The sequence below is a fragment of the Herpailurus yagouaroundi genome, unplaced genomic scaffold (assembly GCF_014898765.1).
Source record: "Herpailurus yagouaroundi ecotype Mexico unplaced genomic scaffold, PumYag 530, whole genome shotgun sequence".
NCBI lineage: Eukaryota > Metazoa > Chordata > Mammalia > Carnivora > Felidae > Herpailurus > Herpailurus yagouaroundi.
In genome coordinates, this window is record NW_024412747.1 from 2160053 (window position 1) to 2180155 (window position 20103).

General features: G+C 40.0%; 1 protein-coding gene across 13 annotated transcripts in view; it reads right to left on the reverse strand.

Moving 5' to 3' along the window:
• Positions 1 to 20103, reverse strand: part of RYR2 (ryanodine receptor 2) — a 768472-nt gene that overhangs the window by 151990 nt on the left and 596379 nt on the right. For all 13 annotated transcript variants that reach the window (XM_040464903.1, XM_040464902.1, XM_040464892.1 and 10 more), the window contains 5 exons: positions 19736 to 19859; positions 19130 to 19245; positions 15916 to 15980; positions 13514 to 13635; positions 6866 to 6915 (listed from right to left, as the gene is read on the reverse strand). In XM_040464903.1, coding sequence (XP_040320837.1) covers positions 6866 to 6915; positions 13514 to 13635; positions 15916 to 15980; positions 19130 to 19245; positions 19736 to 19859 — 477 coding nt within the window. The remainder of the gene's footprint in view (positions 1 to 6865; positions 6916 to 13513; positions 13636 to 15915; positions 15981 to 19129; positions 19246 to 19735; positions 19860 to 20103) is intronic.

A 20103-nucleotide genomic window follows, 5' to 3' on the forward strand; every position in this document is an offset into this window, starting at 1 on the left:
TGGTATGTTCAAAGGAAAGAAATATCTGTTATCACTCTAATACTATTTTCATGATAGGTCTCTAATTCTGTCGTTTCTCACCTATTTCTTCACAAGAAATGTGTTATTTTTTTACATAGCACATAAAACAAGTTAAATCCAGGAAACTCTTGCCTTTGCTATGTATACTGTCATGAGACAACAGAACTGTTACTCTAGGGAAAGACCTTAACAATAATTTAGTGATTTCAACAATACTCAGCAAAAGCAGCACATTGCGCATAACTGAACTATTCAATTCCCAGCATAATGACATGTCCAATTTTCAGATATGCACTATCCTCAGAGACCCTGAGTGCTTTAAGTAATTTTCCTTTCATTATGTGTCCCATTAAACACAAGCACGATCTGAACCTTCTTAGGGATAATACATACATGTACTAGTTTTCTAGTATCTCCTGATACAAGATAGCAGCCCTCATGTTAAACACTTGAATGGGTTTTGGGGGTGGGGAGGTAACAGATGGGTCAACGTAAATTTAACACATTAATTTGTTAATCAGGGAGAGATACCAACTGATAGAATCTACTGTATCACTTTACTACTGAAACTCTGCAAACATAACATTAAGATTTACACGGCAGTTTAAATCAGGCATCTCTTCCTGGGGGGAGAAAACCCAACATTTTAACAAGAACTACTGCTTCTTTTAAATATGTGACAATACTGGGGCGCCTGGGTGGCTCAGTCGGTTAAGTGGCCGACTTGGGCTCAGGTCACGATCTCACAGTCTGTGAGTTCGAGCCCCGTGACGGGCTCTGTGCTGACCGCTCGGAGCCTGGAGCCTGTTTCAGATTCTGTGTCTCCCTCTCTCTCTGACCCTCCCCCATTCATGCTCTGTCTCTCTCTGTCTCAAAAATAAATAAACGTTAAAAAAAAATAAATATGTGACAATACTTACCCTATTTAATATCCCTGCGGCTAATACTGGAGTCAAATTAAAGATGTGCCACATTGGGTTCTAGGGTCACTGAGGACAAACCAGAAGAAATTCTGGAGTACTATGCTCAATTTTGGAGTGTTTGCTTGATTCCAGGCATTCCCAAAAATGTCTCTGCTATCAGATTAGGAAACTCTCCAGCTCTCTGGACAATCTGCTATCTCACTAATACGTGAACAATTTACCAGAAAGTGTGAAAGTAGAAAAGGCCTCCGAATGATAACTATTTTGTGCCTTATCAAATAGTTCCTCTAGGTGACAGGATCGCGGTTGGCTGGGTTTAATGATCTTGTTTGAATAGTCGTTAATTATGCATTACTTCCTCTTCAGTGTAAGTGCCCTAAGTGGTTTCTTGGACACCTTAAGAAATAAAAAAATATATATATGTGATTCTAATGAAATGTGGGATAATTGGATACATTTTTCTTAATCATCTCATAAGCCAAAAAAAAAAAAAAAGGTAAAATTTCAGTTATTCTGAACGTAAGAAAATTCCAAATCAAGAGCCCTTATCTCTTTGTTCTAAGTGTCTGCTCTTCTCTTTTGGAATGTAGGCTTCCTGAAGGCAAGACCTAGTTGGTTCATTCGTTCAGTCACCTGACATGGATAAAAGACCTACTATGTGCCAGGCTTCGGATACAACAATAAACCCTCAGTGAGCCGAGAGGTTTGTGCCAGACAGGGATGTGACTCTGGGGACATCATGGAGGACAGGTACTCGAGTGAACAGAATGTTCTAAGAGTAGGGGGAGGGACTAAAATCAGGGAGGTTGGGGAAGGTTTTCCTGACAGAGTAGGTAATATTTGGGTTGAAATCTGAAGGGTGAGGTGAGCAGTTTACTCCACTGAGTGTGAAGGACTGGAGAGGAGACTTATGTCTGGGGACCCCAATCTAGTAGGCAATTACAGCAGGTGGAAAGACCCTGCACAGAAAGGGATATGATACTTTTAAGAAGCAGAGAGAAGGCCACTTAAGCTGAAGCATAGACAGCAGGCCAGAACATGGCAGGGAAGGTGGATGGAGGGGTACTTAGGGGATAGTCTATGAAACACTAATGTGGCCAGATTCAGAAATTTTCTTCTCAAGAAAAGGGAAGCCACTGAACCTGCAGGAGAGTGACAGGAAAGACAGGATTGTGGGAAGATCCAACTGCTGTGGAGCACACTCTGGAAGAGCAAGAGGGGATTCAGGGAGAATGGTCAGTTTGTTCCAAGAGGACAGATGACCGATGCCTGGACCGGCCTCAGATGGTCACAGTGGAGAAGTGCAGAAATCTTCATTTTCCTATTCTCACACCCTGAAAGGATGACCCCACACAGCAGAGCACAATAAATGTTGACTGATGGAGTGCCTGGGGGGGCTTGGTCAGTTAAGTGTCTGACTTCGGCTCAGGTCGTGATCTCCTGGTTCATGAGTTCGAGCCCCGCGTCAGGCTCTGAGCTGTCAGAGCCTGGAGCCTGTTTCCGATTCTGTGTCTCCCTCTCTCTGCCCCTCCCCTGCTCATTCTCTGTCCCTGTCTCTCTCAAAAATAATTAAACATTAAAAAATTTTTTAATAAAAATTAAAAATAAATATTGAATGAATGCATCAAATGAATGCTATTAAGGCATTAGATTATATTTTATTATTACTTATTTCACATATAAAAATAAAGCCCTTATGAAGTCCTGATTTGCATACACCTGTGGCACCACAGCTGTCCCTGTTGGAGGCTTAGTTACCAGATTCTGCTTCCTTTCCAACTGACCGAAAGGCTTAAACAGGCTGTAGCAGGAGGGCTTATGTATTTTCTACCATCGATGGCATTTGTAATCAGAATTTCCACTTAGCAAAAGTGAGCAAAAATGGTGGGATTAAAAAGCAATATTTCATTAGTTGCCAATGGATCCTTGAAAATGGCAAATGGGATTCCCATCACTTCTCAACTTGCCTGGGTCCCGTCCATGTCCCAACCAATTTTCTTAAATACAAGAGTACACCAACTTATAATCACTAACGAGGATGTCAGAATTCAAACAGGAAGCCTATATATATATATATAGGCCTATATATATATATGTATAATGAAGATACTAATTTCTTCACTGTTATATTTTTCCATAAAGCATTCTAATGGATTCATCAGAACTACTGTTCTGTGGGGAATAGGGCCTGTTTCTGCTTTTAAAAGACTTAGCTTTTTCAAATATAAAATGGAACGGTTTAAATGCCTCAAAAAAAATATATGAAGCATAAAACGTTTTGTACTGATGGTCTCTTTAGTTCTTAAATAGTGTGCCTCAATGTAGGGAATGCATTTTTAAGTCGATAAAAGACATACACAAATATAGAAGTCCAAATGTGGGGAATCTTCAATTAATCAGAAAAGTCCTTCAACTACAGATGAAGTCTGGAAGTATAACAACAATTTAATTTGGCAGCCAGCTTGGAATACAGAGTCCCTTACTCATCAGATCCTGAACTCACCACAATCACTACCACCAAGACGAATATTTTGTCTCTTGGTATGAATATTCCCCTTGTGTCTCCAATCGCACCTTCCTGACATGTTGAGGGTGTGTCTTTCTACATCTTTACTTCTGGTCATCGCTCCTAAGACACAAAGCCCGGGCATTCCTTTGTCAACCTCAACTTTTAACTGTCTTAATCTGTCCTTAGCTTAAGTCATAAACAGTTTGTAAATTTAAAGCAGTACAGTAAAAACCACTTTGATCATCAGTGTATTGTCTAACAGAATTTGGAAAAAAAATGGTATCACGTTAGAGAAGGGAGAAAGGAAAAAATCACAGATAATATGACTATAAAGGACCACTATGTATGTATGTGTGTGTGTGTGTGTGTGTGTGTGTGTGTGTACATTAGGTCTCTCTCTTTAGGGAAATCCACAATGGCAGAACTGATACATCAAAAATAAATAGTTGATATACCACTTCGACTTCATTCTGGAAATGGGTAAATTATAAAGGCTTAATTATGCATGTACTTTAAAGAGCTAAGTCCTCGAGGTTCCCCTAGGAATCCCTTAGGTTTGAAAGCTGTTAAGACTGCAGTTTACATAATCCTTCAATGTTCATTACCTTACATTCGATCAGCTATGCGCAACTGATCTCTAAGATTAGTATGTATTGTGACCCAGTTTAAAAATGGAAAAACATGGGGTGCCTGGGTGGCTCAGTTGGTTAAGCAGCTGACTTTGGCTTAGGTCAAGATCTCACAGTTTGTGGGTTTGAGCCCCGCGTCGGGCTCTGTGCTGACAGCTCACAGCCTGGAGCCTGTTTCAGATTCTGTGTCTCCCTCTGTCTCTGCCCCTCCCCTGCTCACGCTCTGTCTCTGTCTCAAAAATAAACAAACGTTAATTTTTTTTTTTTTAATGGAAAAACAAAAACAAAAACAAAGGTTCAGAGAAATCAAGTCTCTCGTCCAAATCATTCAGCTGGTCTAGTTACAAATAAAGCATTTATATCTAGGTTTTCCGACTTGAAGCCCACTATTTTTCTGGGACATCCTACTAGAGTCTGAAGCCAGGTTGTTAACTGTCATGTGTAAACGTGATATGGATAAGACTTAAAGATTCTAATAACTTGACAAGACTGTATTAGAAAATGTTTGATTAACAAAGGCCTCCTGAAATTCGTATTATTGTATAGGCAAATGCCAAAACAAATTTGAAACCCTGAAAACAAGAGACGCTAGAATAATATAAAGAAGACACACACAAGTACGCTTTTGGGGTAAAGTAGCTCTCCAGTAAATTCCTGTTAAAAATAAAAATAAAAATAATAGTATTTAAAGGCTACAGGATTTATTTTTTTTTTAATTTTTTTTTCAACGTTTTTATTTATTTTTGGGACAGAGAGAGACAGAGCATGAACGGGGGAGGGGCAGAGAGAGAGGGAGACACAGAATCGGAAACAGGCTCCAGGCTCCGAGCCCTCAGCCCAGAGCCTGACGCGGGGCTCGAACTCACGGACCGCGAGATCGTGACCTGGCTGAAGTCGGACGCTTAACCGACTGCGCCACCCAGGCGCCCCAAGGCTACAGGATTTAAAATACAATGCCTAAATGGAGTATCAGCATCATGTAGGGATGGTATGAATGTTAAAGTCTGGCTTGTCTCCATGGGGAGGTAGTACAAGTTTCATCAATGCGTTTATCTTCAATTACTAGGCCCTTAAGAAACATAGGAGATTAAAGAATAGGCAAAATTTATCCACAGTAAAAGAAGTCTATACGTAGTGCCTTTGCAGAGGTTATAAACCGGAAATGGCACAAGGGAGGCTTCTGGGGTGCTGGAAATGTTTTATGTCTTGATCTGAGCAAATGGACATGTATGCGTGGATGGAAAATTTCAACAAACTGTATCATCAAGCTGTCTTCAAGATTTGTGTACTTTGCTCCATATATGGAACACCTCAGAAAAATTTTAAAAGAAATTATAGTGAAATATAAACTAAGAAGCCAAGAATTTACGGTAAGAACTTAGAAACAGCACAACGGAAATATTACCATGCTCATCAGTAAGAAAGTAAACACTGCCCTTGAGAAAAGGGGTCCCCATCAGAGCGATACAGACTAAGACAGCACTCTCGGAGGACAAATGGAGGACACTTGAATCCACTGTTATTATGAGAAAGTTGAAGAGTTTCTAACAATTCTGTCTGCACAATGTTCATACAAATTTTTCTATGTCGAGGAAAAGTCAAACAAAAATCAGTCAACTAGAAATTACTTTGAAGACATTTTGCCCAATGATGTGGCACAACTTAAACATGAATGCAAAAACTCAGGCAATTTAAATGAAATACAGGGGCGCCTGGGAGGCTCAGTTGGTTAGGCGTCTGACTCTTAGTTTCAGCTCGGGTCATGATCTCACGATTCCTGAGTTTGAGCCCTGTGTTGGGCTTTGTGTTGACTGTGCAGACCCTGCTTGGGATTTTCCCTCTCTCTCTCTCTCTCTCTCTCTCTCTCTCTCTCTCAAAATAAATAAGTAAATAAACTTTAAAAAATATTCACTGTGTCTTATATAGAAATGACTTAACCCTTAGCGTTTCCTGTGAATGGAACTGCACTTACATCTGTATCAGTACACTAAATATTTCACTACTAAAATCACCCCAACACTGTCTCAAAACCGACAGTGCACAGAGCTAAAGTTTGCTTTCGTGCTTTACAAAAGCAGATGCAGGAAATGAAAACACAAATTCTGCCAGCTGCTCTGGAGTCCTAAAGCCCCACGGCAAGGAGAATCTGTGGCATGTGGGTGACTGCCCTGCATGGCTGTCCAAAAGCAGGTGCGCGGTGCGTGGACTTCAGTCGCGCGAATTCTCAGACACAAACAAAAGCTAACTATGGGGTGGGTGATGCTAGAAAAGTCACTTCTGCCACGGGAGGTCCTTGCCTCACTGCCTCTACCATGAAGCTACAATGTCTGGAATGCAGTCAACATGCAAATCTGTAGTCAAGAGCATTAAAAAAAAAAAAAAAGAAGAAGAAGAGGAAGAGCAGTTAAAAATTTTTTTCTGACTTATGACAGCTCATTCTTTATCAGAAACAGACAAATGAATTCAAGGGCCCAGTTGCACTTCACCCCTCCGAAATAAAAGATGGCAGAAGCCGCCATGTCCATTCATTTTCTCTTTCATAATGCAACCTTTTGATTTTCAAATGTGCTTTGGACCAGCATAAAAAAGTTACAGTCTTCAATTTCACCATAGAGAATGCTACTTACAAACGACCTCGAGGACCTTATCTTGGCCTATGACAACCATGCATGCAGCCATGCAAACATGCATTCATGCAACATAGCAGCACACAACACAGTGCAAAATTGGCAAAGAAAACCAAGTGATGGCCATGCTAGTATTGGTTGCAAGGGTCTCCTTACCAAATAGTGAAATCCTATGCCTGACAAGAACTCCAAGTTTGCAGAATAGGCTGAAGACAAAAGAAAAACAAAAGAGAAAGGGGGGAAGGGGGAGGGAAGATAGAAAAGACAGGGAGAAATTAAAATAAATTTAAAAAAAAAGAAGAAAAAAAAAGAAAAATAAACAGCTGATATATGAGCAGGAAAAAAGCAACATGATGTCACGCAGAAAGAATCAATTTTCTGAGCAGAATGTGGAGTAGAGGTATTAAAGAAAGAATCTTTGAGTGCATATCTTTAACAAACATGGTTAAAAAAGCACATATTATAAGTAAAGAAACCAAAAAAAATTTGAAAGCAAAGCTAATTAATATAAAAGCAATCTATATGAACCCCTTAAGAATATGACTACTCAAATAGCACAAGGAAAACGCTTAAAATTTTATCTGCCCAAATGTACCACTGAAATTCTAGAATTTTTGTTGTTGTTGTTATGGATTATTATTTAAAATCAGAAGTATGGCACTTGGGGCATGAAATGTCACTTTAAGGTTCAGTATGTTTATCATTTGAACTTTCCTTCTTTCCAACCGTGAGCATACCCCTTCCATATACACCAAAGCATCCAGTGAATTTGAACACAGTGAGGTAGAGATAGAATTTGAACAACTGATAATCACTCAGAAAAATGTTGCAGATGCAATAACTTCAAGGGCTCTTCATGCTAATGTTTGACTTAAGCTTATTTCTATCTCCTCCAGAGCAAGTTTCTGGGCCACTGTGTTCCTGGGGATCGGCCGTGGGAGATCCCAAATAAGGGTGGCCTGCATTCAGCAGGACAGCACTGATATGTACTAACTCTCACATCAGAACCTGGGAAAGACCTGCCATTGTCCCAGCTTGTCCCCAGGCTGCAGTCTGGCGGGCTCCTTCCAGGTCTTCTCAGGAATACCCTTCACTCCCTTCCCTGCTATGCTCCCTTCTATCCATCCCTCAGGATTCAGCAACAGACATGTCTACTCCAACAAGCCTTTGCTAACAACCCAGTGCTCCTTCACCACTCCCAGTCCAAGCTGAAAGGGTTCCTTCCAGCCTCTCCTAGGGGTCATGTGCAAATCTCTACCATGACATGTAACCTTCCATATTGCAAATGATACTATTTTCACATCTACCCAAACACTTCTGAGCTCTCAGATAGAGGCTCTGCGTAGCCAGAACTTGATGGAAGCTCTAGCCTGATGACCCATGTGTACCACACCACCCACATCCAGCTTGACTGTCCCAGCTAGATCCTGACTGCCCCATTCTGTCTCGTGAAGCTCTCCCATAAACAGCAGTGTGTAGACATGCCCTCCCCAAGACTGGGGATATGGACGATGCCATGGAAAAAAAATGGAGTCACGAGCTCACGGCAGGACTGGAGAAAGGAGACGGAGAATCACGTCTGTGATGCTGACTTTTTTAACAGTAAGTTTTGGCTATCATCTCTCATTTCTGTAACAATGCAGAATAATGTATTAATGAAAAATAACTATAAAGGGTATCGTACAGTTTTTCCAAGAGAACATGCATCAGCAAATCTCTCAGTGAATTTGAGGTCTTGAGTCGTCTCCTAGCAGTTCTAAAAGTTTTTAAAACAATGATCTATTCAAGCAGGTATGATATTTAAAATGAGATATTAGCCTCCTGAGCTGCACTGTCTCTGTGTTATAATGTAAACAGAAAAAGAGATAATAAAATAAGCAACATTCTCCAGGTGCTCTGACCCACTGAGCCTTATGCTAATTCAACAACGATCTGTCTCCATCTCTAGAGAGTGAGCACTTGTCAGAGTTGTACATATTTTGGATCCCTATATGTATATCAACCTGTTTTAAGTGATCTCGTTTTACTTCTTATGAACTGAGACTCTGTCGTATCAGTGTGAAACATTCTGAGATGATGTTGAATTTGTAATGCTAGGATCATGTTTGAACCCAGTTCATCCAGACCTAGGACATTTTCCTGTGATGAAAAACACAGCATTATTCTGTGTCCGATTCTGTTGGATTATAGTGAATGTCTGAGAACCTGTTTGAAAAAAATGACTTCTTAAAATAGCAATGCTTCTTAACTTTGGTTGTTCCTAATCAGTAGCCGATATGTAGAAATAGAAATATGTAGATATGTAGAAATAGAAATATGTAGATATGTAGAAAACCAGATTCTCACAAAGGACAAACTGTATCTATTTCCCCTCCTGTGCTATCATCAACTTTTAGAGTGGAGTTTGTATATCAACTATAAGGTTTTATTATTATAAGCTTTGGCCTATAGTTTCTCTAAAAATATTCTCCATAATACTGTCTTCTCTTTGTGTATGTATATCCCTCCATTACTAACATTCTTAAGAAATTATAATTCATTGGGGCGCCTGGGTGGCTCAGTGGGTCAAGCATCCAACTTTGGCTCAGGTCATGATCTCAGGGTCTGTGAGTTCGAGTCCTGTATCGGGCTCTGCTCTGTGCTGACAGCTCAGAGCCTGGAGCCTGCTTTGGATTCTGTGTCTCCGTCTCTCTCTGCCCCACCGCGCTCGCTTGCTCACACATGCACACACTCTCTCTCAAAAATAAACAGTAAAACAATTAAGAAAAAGAATTCATAACGCACCTACAATTCCTTGGCTTTGATGTCTCACTGCTCTACAGAAACACTCCCTAGAAATTCTCGGTGCTTGCTGATCAGTAAATCAAATAATACTTTTTCAATCTCGGTCCTGGAAAGCTGCCTATGGTACTTGGCATCACTGACTACTTCAATCTGGGAAACTCTCAGTTCTGCTTTACGGCGATATGTTTCCCCTTCTTCTCTAATAAATCATCCTCAGTGTTCTTCAAAGAACCATTTCTGAAAATCCTTCAGATGTAATGAGTCTCTAAGGTTTGGGATTCAGACCTTTTTGCTTCTCTGTCTACTCTCCCTTCATCTGCTTCCAGAACTGTGAGCATAACATGGGTACAGATAATCTCCAAATATGCCATTTCCGGCTGAATAACCTGCCATGCTTCAGTAATTACCTAACCAAACTGAACCCCTTCTTCTCAAAACCAGGTCTCCGTCATTTCTTTTTTCTACTGTTGCCAGCAATATTGTTCCAACCACTCAGCACTGAAACTCCAGCACCGTGGGGACCTGCCATATGACCCACTGCCAAGGTCTGTGATTTTCTCTCGTCCGTGCTTCCCACATCCAACTCCTCTCTCCACGTACATCTCCTCCGTATTCCCAGTACTTCATATATGTTTCCATTGCACTCGTCACAACTTGTTAAGTGGTTAGCGCTACATGTATGCAGGTACTCAGCTGCACTTTTAAGTGCACTTAATTGGAACTGCATCGTTATATGTGTGTGTTTATCATCCTCAGTCCTAGGACGGCACCTTGGGCACGGCATGGCAGGCATTCAGAAACGCGTGCTGAATGGATCTGTGGGTAGAACCACCTCTTTAAGGTAGCACTTCCCTCACGACAGCCTGCATTGCTGTCATGGCCTCTTAGCAAGCTCACACTTCTCAATCCCACTTTTGTGGCCAGACTGCCCTTTATCCCAATGGCTTCATAGGGCTCATGAATTAAGTAAAAAAGATTAATTATAAAAATTAAAAAGAAAAAAGGAAGAAGGTGCCTTGTTCCAGCAGTTAATATCAATGACAGGGTTCTATAATGAATCTACGTCACCCACACTTACCCTAAATTGCTATGTTCTACACTCTATCTATACGTTATCGACACGTAGAAAATAGTCCCCCTTCTTAATCTACAACCTACAGATTCTTGAAGGTCAATTCTGAATGATCTTGTCTTCTGTATATCTCTAGCCTGTCCATACCCACCCAATGTGGTCTTCCTTGTCCTTGAATCCCACAGCACTGCATGGCTTTCTTCTACTAGAATTATATTTTTACCCACATACTTAGGTACTGCCAGCTACACTCCCAGAGAGCAGAGAGCACACCTTCCTCTTTTCCACAGACATGATGGTGCTGACTTTAGACACAGTAAATGCTCGCCATATGATTTCTAGTGCCAAGAAGTATCCACACATCTAATGGCGACAACCCATTCTTAAATGTGGAGGTTAATTTAGACCCATGCCGTACTGCTACACGCAACTGTTAAATACGAATTAAAACTACTCCTGCAGTGTTCAACATGGGTATGAAGGCATGACTGCTTATTCACAGTAGCAGGGACAGTGGGGTTTTTTTCTTTGTATTTCATCCTTTTTTCTTTTTAACCTATTTTCCCTGCCAAAGTAATATTTAACTGAAGTGGTAAGAAATCACATTTATAAAATTTCAGTGATCCCATTGTAACATGTCTAAAAAATTTGTAGTTGGTTTTTGTTAGTGTGACGGTGATCTGGGTTGTTTTAAGACACAGATTTATGATCAGAAAAGTAAGACTTTTTCCACTTTAAAAATATATAAAAATGGTAAGAAAAACACCTCTACTATGCTACCCAAGGGACACAACTATTAAAATCAAGTTTCTTCCCTACCAATATTCTTCTACACACCCAAATTTAGAGGTTTTTTTAAAGATCTTGATCCATATTATTTAAATAAATATATATTTTTTTACTTTTTAAATAACCATTGTCCTAAGATGTGATATATTTGCATCCATCATAATGTTAATGACCAGACAGCATTTTCCCTGTGCCGTAATTTCTTTATCATGAACTTTATTCATTTTTCATCCCAGAATTTTTCTGAGGTTAAAATCTACCTATGTTTGGTACTCAAGGGCTGTGATGAAATAAGGTACTTCTATCAGTGTGCAGCTCATTCTTATATGTTGGAATGTGAGACCATTTCTCTTTTGGAAATGGTAACGGGAGAAATAAAATGTGCCGGTCCTTGTTGCCTGAGGTGGAGAAAATCTGAAGATGAAATTACAGAAAACCTTCTGGTGAGGCGTTAATAAAGAGGGGGCGTCTCAGGCCCCCAAACCACATCAACTGAGGCTCACACAGAATAGCGATGCTCTTCCAATTTCTTCTATGAGGGGCAGTGGGCAAAGGAAAATTAGTTACCTCTGTGGTCAGTGAACAGCTCTCAGAGTAAGAATGAAAATGGAATGGAGATACAAACATGATGGGGGGGGGGGGAATAGAATTTGCATACTTTTATTTGTATTCTTTCCTATATTCTTTGATTGTATTTCTCTTGGTTTACATAATTGACTGATACCCAAGTTACCAACTCTGGGAACAAAGCTGCTGTTGCAAAATCCTACTCTGATGGGGGAAGGGGGCGGGGGTGAGGAGACTGCAATAGCCTGGGCTCTCTGGTATTGAAAGGTAACTTGATGCCTTGGCATTTTCTAGCCACCGGGGATGGTGGGCTGGTGAAGCGATTAGGGCACTAGTGAAATGCAGAGAGCCAGGCCTCTCTTTCCCAGGAAAAGCGGAAAGAAGACCACTCCAAAGTCAGGAGGAGATTCATACCTTGGAAAGTAGCCCCTCACACCCTTTTTTCTGGTAACAAAGGTGGTGGCAACAAAGTGCGTCAATGGATGGATTCTCTGTTACTTTAACTATAATCGGTTATACCAACTTCACAGGAAGACTATTATTTGAAGAAGTTTGGGGCCATTTTTAACGCGGTTGCAATCTGACATCACATGACATCACATATCATTAAAGTCAAGTCCAAGGAAAGCTTGTAGCCTGCTTTATCTCGGTTACTCATTTTCATAGAAACTTCTTTCAAATACAATCTAGAAGCTTGGTATGGACTCCTGTGTAATTTGATAATACAGAAATAGATTTGCTCTGTAATTGATCACATATGTACTAAATTTTGGTGTATTTTGAAAAATCAGACTTGAAATACCCAGCAGAATCACAAATAAATCTATGAGGAATACTTGGGTTTAAACAGAAATGAGAAAGCATTGCTAAATTGCCAACTTGAGTGGGGCAAATCTTCAGAAAGGTACATATTTTTACGTCATTTTCTTCCAAGATAGGTCATGATTTACACACAAATGTTGAAAAATTTGATTTCTGTAAATGGGATTTTGCCCTCCAGAAAAACTCCTTTATTCTTCAAAATTGTGGCAAATATAGTAGACTCAGAAATTTTAGAGGAAGTAATGTTAAAAGCACCATTTACTGGGGCACCTGGGTGGCTCAGTTGGTTAAGTGTCTGATTTCGGCTTAGGTCGTGATTTCATGGTTCTGTGGGTTTGAGCCCCACATGGGGCTCTGTGCTGACAGCTCAGAGCCTGGAGCCTGCTTCGGATTCTGTGTCTCCCTCTCTCTGCCCCTCCCCTACTCGCGCTCTCTCTCTAGCAAGAATGAATAAACGTTAGAAAAATTTTTAGAAAAAGCACCATTTATCACAAATACTAATGCGGTGATGACTCTGTGGATTCTGTGATGGGGGTCTTACTCCTTCTATTCAGCATGATATTTAGCAGCAAAATGGAAGAAAACTCAACGTTTAGAACACACGTATTAACTTGTAGAGAGCATCCTCCTCCGTGTTTGATCCCAAGGGGCCAAGGGTCAGGGAAGCCGGGTAGACACTGCATGCTCCCACCTCAAGGTCCCCAGATGCTCTTCCTCAAATGCAAATACACTTCGCTCAACAACAGTCTTTATTTTGTGTAGCTCTTTACCTCGTCACCATTTCTTTCTCCTTGTTTGACGCATGTCCTCCAGAACAGAGGGGTCTGCTTGCTGCAGATAAGAAGTATAAACGATGGTTTTTGAAATACTGATCAATTAAAGGAAGCACAACCTGAAAGAAAGGAAAAGAAAACAGATCTACACGGTGGACGGAGACTCTGGGGCAGCCAGACTTCCGTCCACCTGCAGCAGTCCCCCAGTATCGATAGCCCTGCCAGTTGGCACGATTTGAGAGTATGCCTCTCCCAAATCTTACCCTGCTATCTCTAGTCCCGGGTGTGGGGGGAGGTTGGAGGGTGTGTGTGTGTGTGTGTGTGTGTGTGCACATGCATGCGTGTGTGTGTGTGAGAATTGCAACTCCACACTGTCAATTCACTGCTCCTAGTAACTACTCTGTGTGGCAAGCATCATCATCCGTTTTACAGGTATTAAACTGAGGTGCAGAAAGTGAGTGACCTACTCAAAGTCACACTGCCGCTTACCTACCTCCCCAGTGTTCTCACCTGGCCTCTCTCAGAGCTGCCTGGCCTTTCCCGCATGCTAATCCTGCTGCCTTTGGCGAATTCCTCTTCTTTGCCCTGTGTGCTCACATCACAAGGCTCTGCACATGCCATTCCCTATGTCTGAAATGCTCTTCCCACACCCCGTAACCCGTCCACTCCACTCTTCCTGCAGGCCTCAGCTCAGTGCTTCATCAGATAACCGTCCACTGATCTCCTCAACTAGGTAAAAGCCCCATATTCTCTGTTCTTAGAACATCATTTGCAATTTTGCATTTAATACGTGTGATTCTGAACGTCTTTCTCCATAAGAGTCGATAAAATACACAAGAACAATACACATTTCTGGGTCTGTTTCCCATTACTGTGCCCTCCTGGATTCTAGAACAACTCTTTGCCCTCCTTTGTTTACCCCTGGGTCACCAGTACTTAGGACTTTATGGGACCTCCACCAAGCACTAGATAAATATTTGTTAAATAAATAAATGAAAAAAAAAATAACTGGCATTATCAGTATTTAGACTCAAGTCTAACTACATTTTTCCTACAATGTGGCATATGGCATATTTATATATAACAGCAACATACAAATTGTTTGTGATCTTCCTTGAAAGTTGTGACATTGCCTGGATTTTGATTGGCACATAATAGCTAGTCAATAAATATGTGAATGAATGGATTACAGACTCAGAGGAAATAAAACCACATTAGGTGTCTGCAAACAAAATCACTAGGGGTACACAGGGCAATACAAGAATGTATTTTAAATGTATGATTAGAGGCCATGGATACAGCATTTGTAATAATTGGCTATCAAGGGGGGGATTATAATGCAGTATGATAGATAACTAACAATACGCATCCCAGGATAAACTTGGGATGCTTGATACGGATTTTGAGTGCTATACTGAGTGGAAAGAAAAGACAAGAGAAATCTCCCTTACAATAAAGGGCACAAATCTGAAAACATATAAAAGAGGCCAAATATGAATCAATCAAAACAACACGCCATTTTGCAAATGATCTCTAGGAACCAGCAAATGCAAGGACTTCGAAAATAAATTGACAAAAAGCATTACGTCCTCAGGCTAAGTGCAACATCATTTGAACAGGAAAGCTTCCCAAGGGCATTCTGTCTTCGCAACAGGAATCCCCGGGACGTAGTCTAACACCTGACAGAGACTGGACACACGCAGCACATGTTATGCCAGTGAATGGACCCAATGAGGAGAATCTGCAACACTTTGTCTCCTGACTGGAGACAGGAAGTCTGTCTGAAAGGAAGCCATGAATGTTCCTGACTGGCTGAAAGGAAGTCATGAATGTTTGCGGCCTAGGGCAAACTCTTGATAAATTCGTATTAAATGGAATGAAGAACGATATTTGGGTAGACTTTACATATAAACAATTCACCCTCTCTGATCCTCAGCTTCCTCTGCTGTAAAGGAGTAGGACAAGGGTCCCACAATAAAGCTTACACAGTAAAGCTTCTTATCATGTACAACTTCCTAAATTTATAATTTATAAATGAATTCTTTTCCCCTTTATAAAAGAAATGCTCGTACATTTTTAAATCCTAACAACCAAACTGAAGAAGTAGATTATTTTTCCTCTTTGTCATTTGATAAAGCCCAGTAAGGAGAACTTTGATTCCTACAGACTGAAGTGATTTGTGAATTACGGCAGGAAGAGCAGGGAGTGAAAATAAGACCGAGTATTCTGGGCGCAAATTCATCCTACATGACTCATGCACTTATTCCTGTGCCACAAAATATTTACTAGTAGAACTCACACTGGTAGACCAGTACGCTCCGTAAAGAGGCAAAGATCTAAAGGGTATATTCGGTCGACAAACACATGGAGTGAAAAACAAGATGGAGTGTATACTGTACTTTAGCAAAGAACTTGATTTCTTGCTCGTAAGGAAAATGTTCCGCCTTGCTTCTGCTGCCACCATCTGTAGAAATGAAGAGTTGTTGAACATGTTTTGTTTACTTGAAACATTACAAGATCTTCCACCCAAAAAGCAACATGTAGAACACATCACTATAACATCACTGAACGTGTTATCCCAGGAAAGCGAACATAGAAACCCATCCAAAATATCAAGGCTAACTTCATTCAGCAGTATGACAATTTTTTAAAAGGGATTTTCAAAAGTACCCAAATCGTAATAAAAAAATCTATCGAGGACAGCCCACACACACACTGGCATAGCTTTACAAGCTTCTTGACAACGTAGCGGGAAAAGTGGAATAGAGTCACATAAAAACCCCGCATCTTCTTTCGGTAAGAAAGGAGCTCACCAGGGATGACAACAGTGAGTATAAACTCAGTAAACAAAAATTGGTTAAGATTGTTAGATTGGTGAGCCTCTAATAAAAATAGTTGCTTCTTGCTGGGACTAGAAGTTACAATATTAATATGCCAAGTGAAAAATTGCAGGAAGCCAGCCTGGGATGAGCTGGAGGACCACGACCGTAATATTCGGTTGGCAAATTAACATTCTGCTCAGGAGTAAAGAAGTTCACTTATGTCACAAGATAATTTCCATGAGCAAAGCAAAGACACCCGAGTTTTCCCCATGGTTCAAAAGGTTAAGAACTGATCGACCGAATGCACTGAGCTTTGAAGTGGCCCTTCTGTGCCTCCTTCACGCATCCACAGGAGGTGACATCAACTCTAATAACCAGGATGATATGCAGACACACACGAGAGCAAAATATATCCACAACCGGATATACAGTTTTAGTAACATTTGTAAGCAGAGATTTCTTATTGTGTAAGAAGCAAACTGTTGCTTGAAAAAAGTTCTTTTGCAAATAGAAATAAAAGCAATTTGAGACAGATTTTGTAAAATCTGAAACATTAAGTTTGGGATGACTTTTAGGAAATTGAGAGAATATTCTGTAATATCAGAACAATGCTCTTTCCAGCAAATGAGTAAAAGAAAAGCACGGCTTTTGTACACTCGCAGGCATCACTTTTACATTAAGAATATTACTCTCAAGAATATTGTGCCAAGTGGCTGGATCCACGTACGGGACTTTCCCATATAAGCTACGTCTAGACGGAATTTTGCACATCACAAAATACGTTAACAGTTCAAGGAATTACATTGGAAATATCTTCCCTTTTTACATTATGCATTTACATTACACATTTTAACAAAAATGCCTCTGTGCAAAATGCTGATGGAGAGAACTGTGGTCTAGATGGAATACAAAAATCAGAAAAAGGCGTATGCATATTCTTACTACGGCCATTAGCCTCCAATGTGTTGCAAAGGCAGTAAATTTAAAGACAAAAGAAGACATCTAGAAGTTTTCCTTGCAGTGACAATGAAAACTGGCAATTAAAATAAATGTAAAGGGTCCCACCTCTGCTCCTCTAACAGAATTCTTGCATTTTCTCTGTCACAGCCATCCGAAAAAGGAGCCTGTGACCTCGGCTCCTTAATTTCTTGAGTAAAACAACACCTTACTTTCTTGGGCTTTCTATGGATCTAGCCTCACTTTCTGCCCACACCCTTTATCCTGTGGAAATAAAGAAGTGCCCTAACTGGGTGAATTTAAAGTAAGGTTCTTAATACTCCCTCTGCACAAACACTTCTTTATTCAGAAACTTGAACACAGTGGGGAGAAAACCCAAACACATTTTACCCTCTGAATTTCTGTTTCTGTTACCCATGTCGAGCTTAAAAAGTTTTTTTTCCTTAATCCCTTGATTTTGCTTTCTCTCTTCTCTCTTGCCAAAAAGAAGAGTAAACTTGAGCTGCCACTCATCTCAGATACACTTAAATGTGCCTGAGAAATTTCAATATTTAATTTGCATGCATAAGAGCTTTAAAAATTCACCATAGCTTCATTTTTGTTTGTTGGATCAAATTTCATTAACTGAGACTAATGTGGCTACTTTTCAGAATGATTCATAAATCATATTAAAAAAATCATTAAAAATTTTTTAAAAATCATTGCAGGACCTACAAAAAGATTACATACTGTAAATTAGTTTGCACAGTTGGCTTTTGTGAAAAAAGGTAGTTAAGAAGAGTGCCAAGGCACAGCATCCGCACTGCAGATAAAGAACAGATTGAGAGGGCAAGTTCTTTAAGAGAAGGACACTCAACTGGAAAATCTTTAATCGCATTTGGGATACGGGAGACCAGGAACAAGTAAATTCCAGAGCTCAAATTTCTATGAACTTTAATCTGACACTGTGCCAAAAACTAAGTCCTAAATTCTAAGAAAACAGTAGTAAAGAAGACTCCTTCGTCAGGATGGGTTTGTTGAGGATGAGTTTATTGCTAAGGCGAGGATGAAGGGCTGGGGGAAAGTACTGAAAAGGAGAAAGAATGAGGATTAAAAAACAAAAATAAAAACAGAGAAAAAAAAGCATGAAAAACAAATTGAAAAGATAATCACCAGAACACTCTGTTCTTCCAAAGGGGCCAGATCCTACTTCCTTCTATCTTAATACCAACTGGTGGCTTGAAGACGACCCGACATGAAGCTGGGTAACTAACAACTTGAATTTCAAGTCAATGGTACTCAGGACAATCATGAAATAACAGAAGTGAGAGGAGGCTGTCTTGAAAATCTGAATCTAAGAGTTAAAACAAGGAATTCTTTTCATACTTGGTGGGCCACGTGGGGGGAGGAGGTCTTTCATTTTACTCTAACAAGACCCTAAGTAAAGTGTTCTGCATTGCAGATATTCTACTATAAATGTGTATCCATACACAGGATAAACTTGAGGGCTTCACATTGCCTGGAAAGTTTGGGGATGCACAGTTTCCGGTTTTTCAAGAGCATGGCAATTAATTTCAAAAGGGAAGATTTAACTGTACCTTAGATTGGGATATCCATCCAACGGGTCTTTCAAAATAAAAAATCAATGCCAATAAACATTGTAAGGAGAAAAGAATGATGTGTTCAGTTTTTTTTTAAGTTCTGTAAATTATGCAATCCCTAAAAATGTGTTTGCCTACTGACTGCTAGATTCTGTTTAGTACTAGGTTGGATAGAAAGTGTTTATACCACCAGGGAACAGACCATAAACAGCCCAGGAGACTGTGCTGTTCTATACCCTGATGTAGGTACCTACCAAACTCCAGGATATACTGATGGGCTTCATCCACATAGCGAATGAGTTGCTGAAGGAAACTATAGGCAAATCGTTTCTCAATGGAAGGTGTGTCCAATTCCAGGTCCTTGAATCCCCTAGAGCAGCAAAAATGAAACATGGAAACCAGTTTCTACACAGACTACTGGAAGGTAAAATTTTGCTTAAAAAGTATAAATGGTATATACAAATGTGGAACATTACCTAATATTCTTGTAGCTACAGGCAAAAGTGAGATTTAATTTATAAGGAATACTTTGCATATGATATAAAACTGTAGTGAGTAACTCTATTACTATGCAAAAAAAAAAAAAAAAAAAAAGACTCACTTTAGAGAAACAGTGGGTCATTTCTGCCCCCAATTTTTGCCTAAATGATGGATGGGATTTAACCTAAGTAGTGAAAGGAATCAGGTAGGTGGTAAACAGTCAAGGGCATTTATGTTTCTGATGTGTTTATTTTGAACATACTAAATAGTAGCACTAAGATTTAAACGGGTCCTGAATCATTTGCAACATTAAATATGATGGGGATATTTAAACGGTCAGTCTTTATAACAAGGGTATATACTGGCACGTGTGCTTTTACCTGGATACAGCATATCCATTGATCTGTAAGAACTTGAGGATGTCCTGTGCTTTTTCCCTATCCTTGGCTTTCTCTTTGGCTGTCAGTGTATCATAGGGTACCAGCAGGGGATGGTTTCCACCTCCTAAGAGCATGTCAAGACAAGAACACAGCATCGCGATGAACAAATAATCTGAAATATGACAGATGACGTGCATAATAGGACCACACTACAGAACTTCTGGTATCCTCTAGTTATATACATGGAGTATACATAAATCATATATGGCTCTTGACTCTCCAGCACCTTTTATTTTATTTTATTTTATTTTTTGACCTTGAATTTTATTTTATTTTATTTTATTTTATTTTATTTTATTTTATTTTAT